At 48.3% G+C, this 17,185-nt stretch overlaps 1 protein-coding gene across 1 annotated transcript; it reads right to left on the bottom strand.

The window, feature by feature from the left end:
• Positions 1–15,866: 15,866 nt before the first annotated feature.
• LOC123448561 lies at positions 15,867–16,262 on the bottom strand. Its single transcript, XM_045125503.1, has one exon. It carries the CDS (start codon positions 16,260–16,262, stop codon positions 15,867–15,869), a length of 396 nt encoding a protein of 131 aa, XP_044981438.1.
• Between the last annotated feature and the right edge of the window lie 923 nt (positions 16,263–17,185).

Genomic DNA, 17,185 nt, shown 5'->3' with positions numbered 1-17,185 from the left:
AGGCAGCTAGGGGCACGGAAATGCTCGGGGAAGTTGGGGGAAAGCTTCCTGGGGTCAAGGGGATCAGTTTGGTGGGTCGAGGGACGCAAGAGCCATCATGTAGCCGGAGATCAACCAGAGCTCCGAGGCGGAGGGGCCTCGGTCGATCTCGAGCACCGGGGCTGTGCTGGTTTGCTGGGGTGGCTAGGGAGGTCTAGTGGTCGTGGTGAAGATATCTGAGGGGTGCAGGAGCTAGGGGGCTATAAATAGGCTCGCGACGGTGAGCCGATTCGGGAGCGCCGATGACTCACCGCAGCGTGCATGGGGGTGCAGGGAGGAGCTGGGGTCGAAACCACGGTCTCAGGATGTGGTTTTGGACTGCCAAAACCATCTGCAATAGAGGGAGAGAGAGTAATTGAGCATCCGTGGTCGCGCAACCTTGGCCGGTTCTGGTGTGCGCAGGCACGCGTCGCACGAGCTCTAGCGCGGGAGAGGAGGGGCCCTGAGGGTTGCTCAACACATAGGGGTTGTCGGGGAAGAGGTTAGACACCTCGGGGGAGGCTGGAACTGGCCGAGAGCGCGCCCCCACCTCGGTGGTTTCCTATAGCGCGCCCAGAGCGCAGTTTTGGCATGCCACGACATGCTGGTGCGCTCTGAGGCACTTTGGACGTGTCTAGCAAATCCTGGAACTGGTTGGGAGTGAGGCTAGCCGTTTGGGTCTCGTGGGAGCTTTGCCTAGTCAAGGGAGACAAGGAATAGTGGTGTTGTCAGCCTTGAACTGGAGCTTAGATTGGGGTTTTTGGCATTTCCACTTTGAACCAGTGAGGGGCCAGTTGACTGTGGTTGGGAATTGATACTGGCCACCTAATCTATGAGTTCAGAGCAAAGGGGTTGGGTTTAGCTGTGGCTAAGAGGGCTTTTTCCCATCTGTCAAAAGGTACTCAACAGTGGTTTGAGGGGGTTGCACCCCACCACTGGTGCTGCAACTTAACAGGTTTGGGTTTGGTACTAAAACATGGGGTTTCACCAAGTTTGAGATCCATTGGACAAGTTTAGCTTTGTAAACTTGAAAACGCCACTATTTGACAAGATATGTTTCTTCCAAAGACAGTGTGGGCAAACTAAGTCCCACAAATCCCATTTTTGGTGTGGAACCCTCATTTGAGGTATTAGGCACTCCTACAAAGTTTCAGCATCAATGGACAAACGTTGCAATGTAGAGTTGCTCTAACTCCAATCTGGACAGAAGGGGTTTTTGGGTTATTTGGGGTCCTTAATCACCTTGGATCAAAGTGATACTTTATGTGGACATCAAATATGGCTTAGGGATACCCTTGGAATTTTCTAGAATTTTATTGAGAATATTTCATTTGGAAATATTTCAAAAGGTCAAAACAGACAAAAATGGTTTTCAGGGTTTTACTCAAATAATTATAATAAAAATAGGGGTGTAACATCCTATGTATGGAAAATATATGTCCTTCTCATCATCTCCAAATTTAATCAGATTTTTCTAAGGCATAAGAGTATTTTTCCATGTAGGAATACCATTTCTGGCGTCAGAAATGGACTTGTAAATAAATTTAGAAAACAATTCTAAAAATAATTATTTTGTGGTTTTGGGATATAAAAATAAGTTAAAATCAGATCACCAACTTTGGGTAGAAACCAATCTTGCCATCAAGGGCAAGTAATGCAACTCAAAGTAGGGTTTTACCGTGATCAGAAACAAGAAGAAGGTTTTGAAAATAATTCAATATTGTGAAATGGGGTTTTATCATCACATGATCATCACACAAGTCATTCAATGACAAACATGGCACTCACATCATTAGTTTTGAAAAAGTTTTAACAAGCTCAGATTTTTGCATTACACAGAAGTGGTAGTAAAAACAGGGTGTTACGGGCAGTTGGTGGTATTGTGGTAGGAAGGACACATGGCGGGCGAAGCGACCTTGCCGACCTGGCGTCCTTGCCGGTGGCCTAACCCGTCTTCCCGACAAGGAGGGCTTTCTGGGGCCTTGGACGTCTTCCCGGCAAGGAGGGCTTGCCGAGGGCCTTGCGTGTCTTCCCGACAAGGAGGGCTTGCCGTGGCCTTGTGGTTCTTCCCGGCAAGGAGGGCTTGTCGGGGCCTTGTGGCTTGGGTTTGTTCTTCACGCCCTTGGAGGGGTGTGGCCTTGGTGAGCTTGGGTTATCTTTCCCCGCCAGCCTTCTTCGCGTACTACCGCCAAGGGTGTTGCTGGTGCCCGTGCACAAGTCTGGGGCACACGAGACCCTAGTCTTCAGTGCACCGACAGGAGCCCCCGGGACTAGGCCACCCACGAGCGCGAGGCGTCGTTGGGTCAGGCCCAAAGTTGTGCACGGCCTTCTATTACAGGGTAATCGGTAGTTTGGAGCCGTTGCAAGTGGTCTTTCCCCACGTCGCGCATTGAGCACGAGAGGTGGAGAGGTGTGCGCACAGTGGCCTTCCCACCTCTCGAAGCACTACTGCCACACCTGAGGCATGCCCAGTAATGGTTAGGCAAGTGACGATCGTGTCCTTAAAGGTTGCAGTCGTGGAAGGGCCCGCCCCCACATGCATTGGTGCAGCAGCGCGGCCCCCAGTTCGCCCTTGATCATGGGTGATTGGGCGAGAGGGGCGGCAGTTCCTCGAGCGAGGAGGGCTAGCCCCCGCGCGTCGACCTATAAATTACGGGGTTTGCGAGGGGGGTTTGCTCATCCATCCAACTCCCAAAACGCTCAGCACACCTAGCTTGTTTCTGCAGTATATTTCTTAGCTTCAGGTGGCGCTTGCCCCTAACCATGGCTAGGGGATGAGGGCGTCCACCATCAGCCGCCAGGGCGGCGAGAGGATCCCGTTCGGATCATGCCACGGCTTCAGGGGCCGCAGTTGCGGAGGGTGGACCGAGCGCCCAAGGTGGCGGAGGGGCGAGGGGTCGCGGTCGCTGCGGAGGCCATGGCGGGGGAAGGCAGGCTGCTACTCCAGCACCCCCGTCTTCTCCCAGGCTTGTTCCCGCGAAGACTCATGTTGAAAGGACTCCGTTAGAGTTGCTTGCCAAACTGCAAGGCCGCATCGGAACCCGGCTTCAACTCCCCATCACTTTCGCCAAGGTGATGAGCGAAGAGAAGCTCCCAATGTTGTGGCTTCGGGTGCATGGCTGTAGCAACGGCGCCATACACCGGTGGTCGTGGAGCAACCGGAGCCCCAGCTCCTGTTCCTTGGTCGTGGGTGGAAGAGCTTCGCTCGTGCCCATAATCTCTAGGACAGGCACGTTCTTCGCTTCCAGATGACGGCGGACAAACTGCTCTCCGTCAAGATATACGGGAGCTCAGGTGTGCGCTTCAGTTGCTGCGAAGAGATCTCGAGCGGGACTGAAAGCCCTTCCTCGCGCGAGGGCGACGAGGACGGGACAGGCGGGAGCGACAACGAGTATGGGTCAGATCCTCGGCAGGCTAAGGCTAGGTGCGAGGACCTGACCTTGGACTGACCATCGGTCGCACCATCACGGTCAGTCCGCGTCTCTCCTCCTTCCGAGTTGGGACCGACGAGCCGGAAGAACCGACGCTGCCGCATGCTGCTGGCATCGCCTGGTTCCCAGCTCTGTCGTCCCTTCTGGCCACGTTCTCCTTCGTGCAGTGTTGGTCCGGGAGGAGCCAGCTTGGGTTGCGCCGGGGGCCTTGCCGCTTTTTGTCTTCTTGAACTCCTGTCCGGCAAGCATTGTCCCTCACCAAGAGACAGTATCATAGGGTTAGAGTAGTAAAAATCATCCATGTAATATGTCTGAGCTTGCCTCACACAAGTGAATGAAATGTTGTTTTCCCTTTTGTCTGATCCCCCTCTTTGTATGATAGACCCTTTGCATTTTCCGGAAACTTGTCGGCATGACTGGTCCTACTTCTAGTGCTTTGAGGAACGAATCCTTAGCTGTTCATCAGAGGGGTCATTACCGGCAAGACTCCTTGCCGCACTCAGTGCAACGCTTAAATCGTCGAGCGTGGCTGGAGGCGAAATAAGGCGTTGCATAACCGCTTGGTCTGTTGAGCAAGTTCGAAACAGTGTGAAGGCAATCTGTGGCCGTTCAGGTCGTTGAACGAGTTCGAAACAGAAACAAGGTGCACTAATCCTAGCAAGGTTCCTTCTGCACGCAGGTTTCTCAAACAAAGATCGGGATCTATAAAGGGAAATAGTCTATCTACTCTAAACTTTCATCTAGAATTTCTATCACTTATGTGTTGTGTCGCGGCACTTCTTCCCGCGACATCTGGATCTTTTTCCAGGGTTTCAGATCAACGGCAAGCAAGATGTTACGCTCTTCCGGCAGCCTCCCTTCTGGCAAGGTTCTTGCCGATAGTCTTTGACAATCGCATAAGAAAACTGGTTTGCCGGGGTGTAACTCCTTTCTCTCTTTTGCTAGGCTATACTGGCGGAGCCCCCGAGTGCATCTCTGGTGATAACGCGAAACCTCCAGTGGGTAAGTTGTTTTTGCTGGAGTGTGCACCTGGGCTTCGGGACCTGTTGGCGCATCCTCGACGGCTATGCATCACTCCTCAGAGGTGCGTCCGCCGGAGTATGCATCGGAGGCCTCTCCGAAGCTCCCAGGCATGCACTCGACAACAACATACTATCCTCGAGCGGCGCATCATCTTGATGGCGTTAGACTTGGGGTGTCCGCCTCCTCGGCTCGCGCTTGCGCAGCAGTGCGTCCGCACATGCATCAGGAGGCCATAGCAAAGTGGAGTGACCACCGCTGCGCCCCGCTTTGGGGAACCGAGGCGGTGCACTCAACTTCCAAAGATCTGGTGGAGAGCTTGCTCGAATTCATGAAAGAGCTCTCAGCAGGCCCCTACCTGGCGCGCCAAAGATATCGGGAAAATGGCGCACCTGTGGGAACCTCCACGGATCCCTTGCCGCTGATAGGAGGGTGAGAGGCGGCGCAAAGGAGGGCAGAAATAAGGATCAGCACCGGCAAGGTCTTTTACCCAGGGTCGGGCCGCTTAGCGCGTAAAACCCTACTCCTGCTTTATTCGTTGTATTGGGTGCTTACTGTAGGTTCACTTCCTATAGTAATTGCCTTTCGGCGGGTGATCAAAGAGTATAAAACCCCAAAAGGTCCAACCCCTAGAACTGAGCTTTGGGCCTCCTTTTATAGGCAAAGGGGTCACCAACAGTGCTCTGTAGTGGGTTCACCGCTATCTATATACCTTACTGTCAGGACCGGTAAATGCCTTGTCAGGCCCCCCTGACCTGCATCAAGGTGGCATCGACACGTACCCAGGTGTTTTCATGCCTGGGCTTTGTGCTGGCACATGAGGAATGCGATGGAGCGTTGGCTGTCGGCGGTACTGTGGCAGGAAGGACACCTGGCGGGCGAAGGGAGCTTGCCGGCCTCGCATCCTTGCCGGTGGCCTAACCCGTCTTCCCGACAAGGAGGGCTTACCGGGGCCTTGGACGTCTTCCGGGCAAGGAGGGCTCGCCGAGGGCCTTGCGTGTCTTCCAGGCAAGGAGGGCTTGACGGGGCCTTGTGGGCCTTCCCGGCAAGGAGGGCTTGCTGGGGCTTTGTGGATTGGGCTTGTTCTTCACACCCTTGGAGGGGTGTGGCCTTGGTGAGCTTGGATTATCTTTCCCCGTCAGCCTTCTTCGCGTACTGCCGCCAAGAGTGTTGTCGGCGCCCGTGCACAAGTCTGGGGCACAGGAGACCCCAGTCTGTAGTGCACCGATAGAGGGGAACTCGAAGGATAATCCTAAGTCTAGAGTCGATCATTAGACTATATGTGATAGAACGTTATAAAACATGCGACAATCCAAAGGATAGCATAACTGGTCGAAGCCAAAGGTCTGGTTCAATCTAAAAAGGGAAGCTAAGAAGGAAATTATCTTGTGAATACAAATGCAATTGATGTTCCTCGATGTGTACGCAACGAATCTAAAGAGGGGAGCGAGTCTGAAAAAAATGAAAATATTTGGTCTCAAGAGACATGATAGGCACATATGGCTTGAGCGGGTAATGTCAGTGGTGTTGCGTGGCTTCATTCCTAAAGATGACTGGCTAGTCCTGGCAGAGGTAAGCTATTTCTTCCATGTTCTTTGTGAGAAAGAACTATCTCCTGACGTGGTAGATGACATGGACGAGTTGGCACGAGAGTTGCTCTACAAATTAGAGAAGATAATTCCACTAGACTTCTTTAATCAAATGCAACATTTGATTTTACATCTCCCAACCGACGCAAGATTGGGGGGCGTGCAGAATCGTTGGTGCTTTCCAACTGAGAGCATTTATAATATGCTTTGAGCAAAATGTAAAATAAACGTAGAAATGAAGCATCGATGGATGAGGCATTCATTACCGAGGAGGTGGCAAACTTGATGCAGTACGCCACGAAACCAAAAAATTGTCATTTGCATAATCCGAAGCCTCAGTACAATTCTAGCGACCCTAAAAAGTTGAATCCAATCTCAACCTATTCAAAGGGAAGCTCGCACCAGCCAGTGTTTCGAACCCAATAGCGTTGGATGTCGAAGAATGGCAGACCACTTTGTTGTATATCCTCAACAACCTAACAGAAGTGCGGCCATACATCGAGTAAGTTCTCGTTACATTTGCCCCCAAATTCTAATTCCTTTGAACTGCACTTATTCCTAGATGTTTGATATAGTCGATACATCGCCAAATTCTCGGATGGAGTGGTGATCCAAAATAATTCCGTCAAAGAGTATGAGCTTCTGGCAAAGCATGGAGGTGGATATCCCAATTTCATCTCTTGGTTCAAAAAAGGGTAATTATAATTAATGGACCATTTCATTTCTTGGTCTAATTTGCTGCTAATGCAACAATCCTTTCATATTAAACTTTTAGAATAATTCAGAGTATAGGGACGCCAAATTAAGACAAGCCACTAATGGTTTGGACTATAAGGTCCGTTCATTTGAGAAATACAGTATCAGCGGGTATCGCTTTCATAGCTTTGGAGAAGAGCAATCTATGGCCAACCAAAAATCTAGAAATTGTGGTGTCTCTACTATCGTTGAAGGAGGTACCGAGTATTATGGAAGAGTTGAGCAATTTATGATATTCAATTCTGTTGTGATAACCCACCGAACGTCGTAGTCTTCAAATGTTATTGGTTCCAGCCGAACAAGACTAGAAATAAAACATTTAGGGCTAGTCGAAATAAAACAAACCACACATTTAGATGTTCCCGATGTCTATATTACGGCCCAACAGGCAACCCAAGTTTTCTATCTACCGTGGACCTGCCAAACCTATAAGAATGTGAATGGTTGGGATGTTGTTTATAAAGTGCCGTCACGTGCTAGACCACCTCCCCCCAATGAAGAGGATTATGGACGTCACATTAACCCACGCAAATACGAAGGAGAATCTTCCAAGAAACACATATTTCCAAGAAATGTTTAAGGAACCGCTCTACTTCACCCCAAAACATGGAAGAAGAGAGAAATAGTGAATCCGACTTCACCCCTCAGACAATACAAGCAGAGCCAGAAATAGAAAAGGTTACTCGTGCGGATGACCTTTCAATGCTTGACCGATTACACAAAGACTTTTCACATGTTGACGCCGCTAAACCCGATTAACGGGACTCCGGGACTGGGGGTACCCAGGACTGCCTACCTACGACCCATGGTGCGGCACATGTTGTGGGCCTGGGAGTGCTCCCCGACAAAGCCCAGGAATCCGACCATCGTGAGCCCCCCTCCTTGCGAGGGGTAGATCATTGAAGGTTGCTAGGAACCAGCAGAGTTTCCCTCGACGACGTTCCCTCTGCGGTCCACATCGAGAAGCCGCCTCTAGATGCCACCTTTGCGGGGCATACTTAACAAGGGCAGCCTGGCAGGGTTGTGTGACCCTGCATCGTCACGTGGGTGACGCGAGCCACACATGATGGTGCCAGTGTCGGTGCCCGTGTGCATGGATAGAGAAGCTTTCCCCTTGCTGTTAAGCGAGTGGAACCAGCCCGTGGGTTCCCAAAGCAAACCCCAAAGGTTTGCTAATCGATGCAAGATGTCCAAGGATGAGGGCTAGGAAGGACAAAATTCACCCCCGAGACCACTTGCATGTCATGTTGAAGAGCTTTTGTAGGCGAAGACCACCTTTGTCATGGTAGGCCGCAGTCTTGTCCCCTTTTAAATTAGCCGTTGTGGCAACCGTTCCCGCCAAGTGTGAGTTTTAGGGGGGAAGAGGATCAGGGCCTGTATAAAGGGGAGGCCTGACCTCCGTAGCAGGGATCTATCAACTCCATTAGGGTAGGAATCCACCTTGTACTCGCTCTCTCTCCCACAAGAACTCTAGACAAGTAGGAGTTGGGCTTTACACCACGAGGTGGCCTGAACCTGGGTAAACTGCGTGTGTGTTCTTGTTCGTCGTCCTTAGCCCGAGAGATCAGAGAGTCATCGTGAGGTTGAGAGGCAGAACAGGGTAGGAGAGCAAGCGCACACCAGTGTTCGATCCTTTCTGGGTCTACGGAGCCCTAATTCTTACATTTGGCGTGACAGGTAGGGGTGCATAGGCGTTCCTCAGCTCCGGTTTTGGCCCCAACTTCAACTATCCCATGGCCGACACTCTCCATGTAAGCGATGTACACAGGGCGTCCTGGGTCGTCGTGACCGTGCTTGCGTGCCTTGGCACCTGTTGTCACTCCCCGAGGCCGAGGCCGCGGCCACGAACCCTGCCGCCGGCGAGCAACAGGATTCCTCTACGCACCCCTCCGTGCAGCGGTAGGGCCGCACCTCCATGGCTTCCTGCTCCCATGCCCATCTCAAACGGGTGAATGCGCAAGTGGCGCTGCTGTAATGACTAAGACGCGACACTTTCCTTATTTGAGGGTGATGCCTCAAAAGGGGAAAGAGGCGCATCTAAGCGTTTCGCAACAGGATAAACATTGCAATACATAATAAATGGAAGAGTAATAAGATTGAGCTTACACTCACCACAAGCTAGATTACAGAGTCACACGGTCATACATTATTCAAATGGGAAAACAGGGTTCGAATACAGACAAGATGAACAACAAAATCCAATGCTATCCCACCTTGCTAGGCCCACGATCACGACCAAGTGCCTCTAGTCATCGACATACGTCACGTACAGCCTGCCACTGTCCTCGTCAAACTCCCACTTCAGCTGGGTATCCTCGGAAACATCCGCATCTGAGGTACCTGTACCTGTGGGTGGTTGTAGTAATCTGTGAGCCACAGGGAGTCTGCAATCTCATGACCTTGGTATCGAGTCTAACTAAGTTGTTAGGTGAGGTTGGGGTATGTGTTTGAGTTTGCAGCAACCTAAGCATATATGGTGGCTAACTTATGTTGAACAAGAGGTAAATATATGGTGGTCTACGTATGACGGTCGAGACCTAAGCATACTCACTAACTCATCGTGAACACCTACTTATGTCATTCATAACCCCACCGTGTTCTCGAATAGAGAAGGAACTCTGGAGGAAACAGTAACCGTTACGCACACAGTTGGCAGGTTTTAATTAAGTTACTTAAGTTATACAGAACCGGATGTTAACAAAATATCCATGATTGCCACATAACCGCAGGCATGGCTTTTCGAATGATTTAACCCTACAGGGGCGCTGCAACTAATCCATCACAAGTTACCAGAGGACGCATAGAAATCCTCGACCACGAAGCTCACAATCTTGTCCGACTCCTTAGAGGAAAACCTCAACTCTGAGAAGTCCCAAAGTCTCACTGGGATCCCAGTGAAGAAGATATATCGTTAAGGTAAGACAAGTCCAGCAAGACCTCATGATGTGTCGACGAACCCGATAGGAGCTGCATATCTCATTCTAAGGACACGACAAATGGAAAATCCTACGAGGAAAACCAGTCCTCGAGTTTCCTCGCGGTGGCCCCGCAGTCTGCCCATTTTGGACCAACGCTCGTGAGGAGCACTGGCCCGAGTTGTTGTTTAAGTCTCCTCGCGGTAGCTATTCCCTATGCTTTATTATTAAGTTATAACCAAATTAACACGAAAGTTGGGTCTTGCCAGACAAGCCTTGACACTAAACGATTTACCAAGGGGGTCCCCATAACAACGTCGAACGTGTTAGGAGGGCTCAGTTATGGAATAAAACACCAGTAGCTGAAACTAAGGCGACAAAGCGGAACAAATCACATGGCAAAAGGCCCGACCTTCCGATTTATACCAAGTACATAGGTGCATTAATTAAATAGCATTAAGTAAAATGATAATCAAATTGCCCATATTATTACAAGGACCAGCTTGCACCTGCAACTAGCAACGCTAATAAAATGGTTCAACAAACCTAACCTAGCCAAACAATATTTGCTAGGAGGGGAAGTCTTAGAGGTTTCATGGCAATGTTTGATGGCCTATATTTGAGTGGTAAGAAGCGGAGTATAATGATGGAAATGAATCAACTATGCATAACAAAGCTAGAAACGGTGTCAAGGTCACGATCATCTTGTCTGTGAAATCTTCTAAGTGGAACTATTCTTAATCTTCCTGCACGAACTCACTGGACTCCTCGAGCTCTTTTCCAGACCCAGTAGCTACCCAAAAGAAACAATCACCCAATAAACACCAGCGAGAGACTATGCAACTACGAATATGATGCATGTATATATGCACAAACTTCTAAATATGCACAGAAACAATCCTACTCAAGACCAAGTGCCACCTCATCACAAAATGAAACTTCTGCAGAACTGCTCAAAACTGTAAATCAGTGCCACCACTGGATTCCTTGGGGTTTTCTACCCCAAATCAATATATGATACCACTATACATGCATGCCAAAAATCACCACAAAACAGTAAACAAAATCTAACCAGAATCAAAATCTACTCATGTCAAGAACAGGGGCTATTCTACACATGCCAGATTTGGTATACACCAGATTAGGCAAATTCCATTGAAGAAATTATTCCAAAAAAGGAATTTAACACACTAACAGAAATAAAAGAAAAACCTCTAGTGCATGACATGTGGGCCGTGTGGCCCACTTGTCAGTGGCACAGCTGCACAGAAGAAAATTAAAGGTGCGAGGGGGGGGCTCGAACCCACCACCTCATAGCTACCACTAGGATACAAGCGTGTATCAGCACTACTAGGGGTAGGAATGCAGTTATGCTGCCCTTGCTACATAGCAACACCAGGGAAAACAAATCTTAAAAAAGAGGCGCCAGGGGGACTCAAACCCACGATCAACAGGGGCAGCCACGTCTCTGTTGCCACTGCGGTAGCGAGGTGTCTCTGCTCGAACAGAAGCAGAAAACAAGATATACACACCCTGCTACTAATCTACAAAAAGTAAAACATGCGGAATAAAAGGGGCGCTTGGGGGAATCGAACCCAAGACCACGCACGCTTTGCAAGTCGGGCTACAGAGGGGGGTCTCCTCGATATGGGGTTCCACCCCAGATGATTAAACTATAGGGCATCTTCCCTACTAGAGCATAAATATGTCGGGGACGTCCCTCGCCGGTGCACACGCGGGGATGTGCACACAGTTGGGCGCGGCTACTGCTACTGATGTTGCAGCCGAACTGTTGCTGCAGCGACTACGCTGCGAAGCAGCCTAGCCTACGCTGTTGAAGCCGTAGATCGACTAGGCATAGATAGATCCGGAATTACCATGTACTCACCTAATCCCGAGCCCGATGAACTCCCAGTTCCGGCCATTGGTGCCGGTGTAGTTGTCGGTGGCGTGAGGGAGGAGGTGTGGTCGTTGGTGGTGCTTCCCGTGAGCACTGCGCAAAACCCTAGATCGGAAGGGGATTTAGGTGGGGTGTTTGGCGGCGCGGTGAACCTCGTACCGTGCGCCCCGGCCCCCACCACTTTATATATAGCGCAGGTCACAGGGGCCCACCAACCATAACGGGTTGGGCGCCCCCGATCAGGGCGCATGGATCAAGGGCCCGGTGGGCCGTTGGGCCCACGCGGAGAGATCAACCTAACATTCTCCCCCTTGATCTCAACTTTCACTTTGACTTTATACTTTTATTTATTCCATCACATATAGGCGTGCAGAGCATGTCTCATCGTCACAGCTTGATTGCCGATAGAATCATACAGCCACAACACACCTTTTGTTTTGAAACAAATTCATTTACTTCTGGGCCTCTTATTATCCAGGGATCATAGGCTTTCCATCAAACCCATGCCGACTAAGTGTTCCTTGAACACACTGGGTGGTAAGCCTTTCGTTAGCGGATGCGCAAGCATATACTTCGTACTTATATGCTCGAGACTTATAGTTTGATCCTGGATTTTATCTTTCACAACATAATACTTTATATCTATTGTCTTGGCAGCATTGCTGGACTTGTTGTTGTGAGCGTAGAATACTGCGGGCTGGTTGTCGCAGTATATCTTTAGTGGCTTGTGGATACAATCTACCACTTTCAAGTCGGGTATAAATTTCTTTAGCCATATCACCTGCCCGGTGGCTTCAAAACATGCTATGAACTCTGCTTGCATCGTAGACGATGCAACTATGGTCTGTTTAGAGCTTTTCCATGAAATAGCTCCCCCTGCGAGAGTGAACACGTACCCAGACGTGGATTTTCTATCATCTCTATCTCCCGCAAAATCGGCGTCGGAGTACCCTTTTATCTCTAGGGAATCAGATCGCCTATATGTCAGCATGATTTCCTTTGTGCCTTGCACATAACGCAAAGCTTTCTTTGCCATCTTCCAGTGCTCTTGGCCTGGATTTGCTTGATATCTACCGAGTACTCCGGTGATAAAAGCTAAGTCAGGGTGTGTGCACACTTGTGCGTACTGTAAACTTCCAACAGCCGAAGTATACGGTACTGATTTCATTTCATTGAGCTCATACTGATTCTTGGGACATTGATATTTCCCAAAACTATCACCCTTGACTATGGGAGCACGTGTGGCTTTGCTCTTGTGCATATTATACTTTTGGAGAACTTTCTCTAAATATGCTTTCTGTGAGAGTCCTAAGACTCCATTCTTCCTGTCTCGGTGAATTTCAATGCCCAAAACATATGAAGCTTCACCAAGGTCTTTCATGTCGAAATGTGAGGATAAAAACTTCTTTGTCTCTTGTAGTAGACCAATACCATTGCTTGCAAGCAAGATATCATCCACATACAAGATTAGGAAAATATTTTTCCCATGTTTAAACTTAGCATAAATGCAATTATCCTCAACATTTTCTTGGAATCCAAATCTTTTAATGGTATCGTTGAACTTGATGTACCACTGTCTAGAGGCTTGCCTTAGCCCATAAATGGATTTCTTTAGACGGCAACCTAGATCTTCCTTGCCTTCCATGAGAAAACCCTTGGGTTGTTTCATGTAGACATCTTCTTCTAAATCACCGTTTAGAAACGCCGTTTTTACATCCATTTGATGCAGCTCTAAATCAAAATGAGCAACTAGTGCCATTATGATTCTGAAGGAATCCTTACAGGAGACCGGAGAAAAGGTCTCGTTGTAATCTATCCCTTCTCTTTGTGTAAATCCTTTTGCGACAAGTCGGGCTTTATACTTGTCTACATTCCCATTAGAGTCATACTTTGTTTTGTAGACCCATTTGCAGCCTACTGTCTTTGCTCCTTTAGGAATAATCTCTAAGTCCCAAACATGATTAGAACTCATCGATTTCATCTCATCTTCCATTGCCTCTATCCATTTTGATGAGTGAGGGATTTTAATGGCCTCCTCATATGTGGTGGGATCACCTTCCATGTGGGCCACTTCTATATTGTATACTTTATAATCAGTGGAAATGGCGGATCTTCTTGTTCTATTAGACCTTCTAAGTGCCTCATTGTCGGGCACACTTTCTACTATTTCTTGCTGCACTTCCAATTCATGATCAACAACGGGTTCAGTCGGCTCCTGAAGGACAGGTTCCGGGTCTTCTCCCGCAGTTGTCATGGTTGGAGTTACGTCGGGTAGTGAAAAAAATGGCTCTTGAATCATCGGAATGGGTGCATGCACCCTTTTCTCCTCAAGATCAATTGTCCGAGCTACCCGGCTCCCCCTCATCATCTCGTCCTCTAAGAAGACAGCATGTCTCGTTTCCACAAACTTTGTGTATCTTTCTGGGCAATAGAAACGAAAACCTTTTGACCTATCAGGGTAGCCAATGAAATGGCAACTCACTGTCTTCGGGTCTAACTTTCCAAGATTTGGATTAAACATTTTGGCCTCCGCAGGGCATCCCCACACTCTTAAGTGTTGTAGGGATGGCACTCTTCCTGTCCAGAGCTCGTGCGGTGTTTTGGGCACCGACTTGCTTGGAACTCTGTTGAGAATGTGAATGGCGGTTTTAAGCGCCTCCATCCACAATCCCAACGGAAGGTCTGAGTACCTCATCATGCTGCGTACCATATCCATGAGAGTACGGTTACGCCTTTCAGCTACTCCATTTTGCTGAGGCTCGCCCGGCATGGAATACTGGGCAACAATGCCAGTCTCTTGCAAGAATTTTGCAAAAGGTCCAGGGACTTGGCCATATGGAGTGTGTCGACCGTAGTACTCCCCCCCACGGTCAGACCTCACTATCTTAATCCTTTTATCAAGCTGATTTTCAACTTCAGCTTTGAATATCTTGAATTTATCCAATGCTTCATGTCGGTCTTTGATTGGATAAATGTATCCGAAGCGGGAGTAATCGTCTGTGAACGTTATGAACGAATCATAACCGTCCACACTTTTCACCGGAAACGGTCCACAAATATCAGTGTGGACAATTTCCAGCGTGCCTGTGCTTCGGTTTGCTCCTTTCTTTATTTGTTTTACATATTTCCCTTTAATGCAATCCACGCATTGTTCTAAGTCAGAGAACTCCAACTTTGGAAGAATTTCATTTTTGATTAATCTTTCTATTCTCCCCCTCGAAATATGGCCCAATCGACAGTGCCATAGTTTCGAGGAGTCGTGAGTTCTTTTTCTTTTCTTTTGATCGTTGTTCGACGAAGTACTTTGTTCATTCACATTCAACACATAGGGTGCTTTTTCACATAGCGATAATAAATAAAGCTCATCATGAAGAAATGCATCCCCAACATAATCATTAATAGACCAAATGGCGCATTTGCCATGTCCAAAGAAACAGTGATAATTATCTTTGTCTAAACAGGAAACACTTATTAAGTTCCTATTACATGAAGGTACGAAAAGCACATCCCTAAGCAGAAGTTTGAAACCACCGGCTAGCTCCAAGGAGACGTCACCCACAGCTTCAACTTCGGCTTGGACACCGTTCGCAACTTCAATTCTTCTTGAATTTCTTGGCATAGTTATCGTCGAACTGAATCCCTGTAAAGAATTTCCAACATGAACAGTTGCTCCTGAGTCAATCCACCAAGTAGATTTCATAAACTTTGTATACAAGGATTCATTAACAAAAGAAACTATATCTTTACCTCTCTTCGCCATGAAGGTCTTTAGAAAAACAGGACAATCCTTCTTGTAGTGCCCTTTCTCCTTACATACGATACAAGTCTCCTTGTCCACTGGTATGTGCCTATGCTGAAAATAGGCAGGAGCTTTACCATTGCCATTGCCATAGCCATTTCCCTGCGGCTTGGAGGGAGAAGCCTTGTTGGGCGGAAAGCCCTTCTTCTTATCCTTCACATAGTTGATAGATCCACCATGTGAGGCCTTAATCCTCTCCTCCTCCAGAGTGCACATGGCGATGACTTTCTCTATGTCCCAAGTCTCGGGCTGCATGTTGTAATTGACAACAAACGTCTCGAACTCCTTGGGCAAAGATGCCATCACCAGGTGGACAAGGAGAGCTGGTTTTATCTCTAAGTCCGCATCCATAGGTTTGAGCTTAGCCGCCGTGTGGCTCATCCTAAGGATGTGCTCTCTTATGCCATGGCCACCACCATGGTAGCTCTCTGTCACCAGCTACTTGATCAGCTGGGTGGCATACGTCTTAGAAGAGCCAGTAAACTGACTCTTTATCTTATTCAACATTTCTTTTGCCGTAGGGCAATCAGCAATTGATCCCACGATAGTGGTCTCAATGGTGTTCTTTATGAACGCCAAGCATTTGTTGTTGGCATTCAACCAAAGCCTGTTGCTGATGGAGTGGGACATGACCTCCTTTTCATAATTTCCTTTCCTTTTGTCCCAGCTCTCATCATCCTCATCAATCTCTCTCTCTGGGTCTGCAGGTGCGGCTGGTTGTGGTTCCTCCAGCACCCAGTCTACCTCTGCAATGCAGAGGGCCATGTCCACCTTCTTCCTCCACTCAGAGTAGTTGTCTCCCCTGAGTGTCGGAATTTCCTTGAGGCAGCTCATCAGATGGAAACCTCCTGAAATCACCAAATAAGCGAAATCAGTACGACAATCATATGCATTAAATAACGTTGGTTAATGTAATCATATAATTGTCTATGCATATTAATCTACATTACCGTTGGGCAAATGATAGAAGTAAATGCATCATTTTGCAATATGCAATATGACCGTGTGATTAATCAACGTCGGTCAGAATAACAACATGATCATATTCCATATTGCTTATAGCAGCGGAAAACGTGAAACAAAATTTCATCTGCCTCATAACTTAACAGAAGATAATTCTGATATTTAAAAAATAAAATTCATGAACTTTATTAATGCTTTTATAAAATTCATGAACTATTCCTTTTCTGAGAAAGCTATTTTATTCTCAAAATACTTTTTACTTTTCTTTACAGAAAAAATACATAACAATGCTGTAAAAAAATACAGAAACTTTGAGCATTTTTACTCTCTGTTTACTAAACATATTTTCATTGAAAAAACGTCTAGAAACCCCTTTTACATCTGTCTAAAATAGACAGAGAACGAATAAGCCTTTAATAACTTGAAAGGGAGCCGGCCCTGGGTCTTTTCGGCTTTTGGCCCGAAGGCCCATTTCGCCTTACGTGCCCGCAGGGCGCTGTGCCACTTCGGCCTGGCCGAACTGGCGCCCCTGCAGTGGCGGCCCAGCGCAGCTGCGCAGCTCCCGCCGGCCTAAGGCCCTTTTGCTTTCGGCCCATTTATATCTGACCTAAGCAGCACGCGATGGGGGCCGTCGGATTAAATCCTACGGTTGCCCGATCCTTACGGTGGGATAAAAGGGGCAGCTTCCTGGCGAAACCCTAATCTCAGTCATTTCCCCCACCGGCGCCGCTCTATCCTCCTTGTCTCCTCCCTCTCTCTCCTTGCAGAGAGACCGAGAGCTGCTCCCCTTCTCG

This window comes from Hordeum vulgare, chromosome 4H (assembly GCF_904849725.1).
Source record: "Hordeum vulgare subsp. vulgare chromosome 4H, MorexV3_pseudomolecules_assembly, whole genome shotgun sequence".
In the NCBI taxonomy this organism is placed as follows: domain Eukaryota; kingdom Viridiplantae; phylum Streptophyta; class Magnoliopsida; order Poales; family Poaceae; genus Hordeum; species Hordeum vulgare.
The sequence above is the reverse complement of the archived record's forward strand: the minus strand, read 5'-3'. Positions and strand labels throughout refer to the sequence as shown.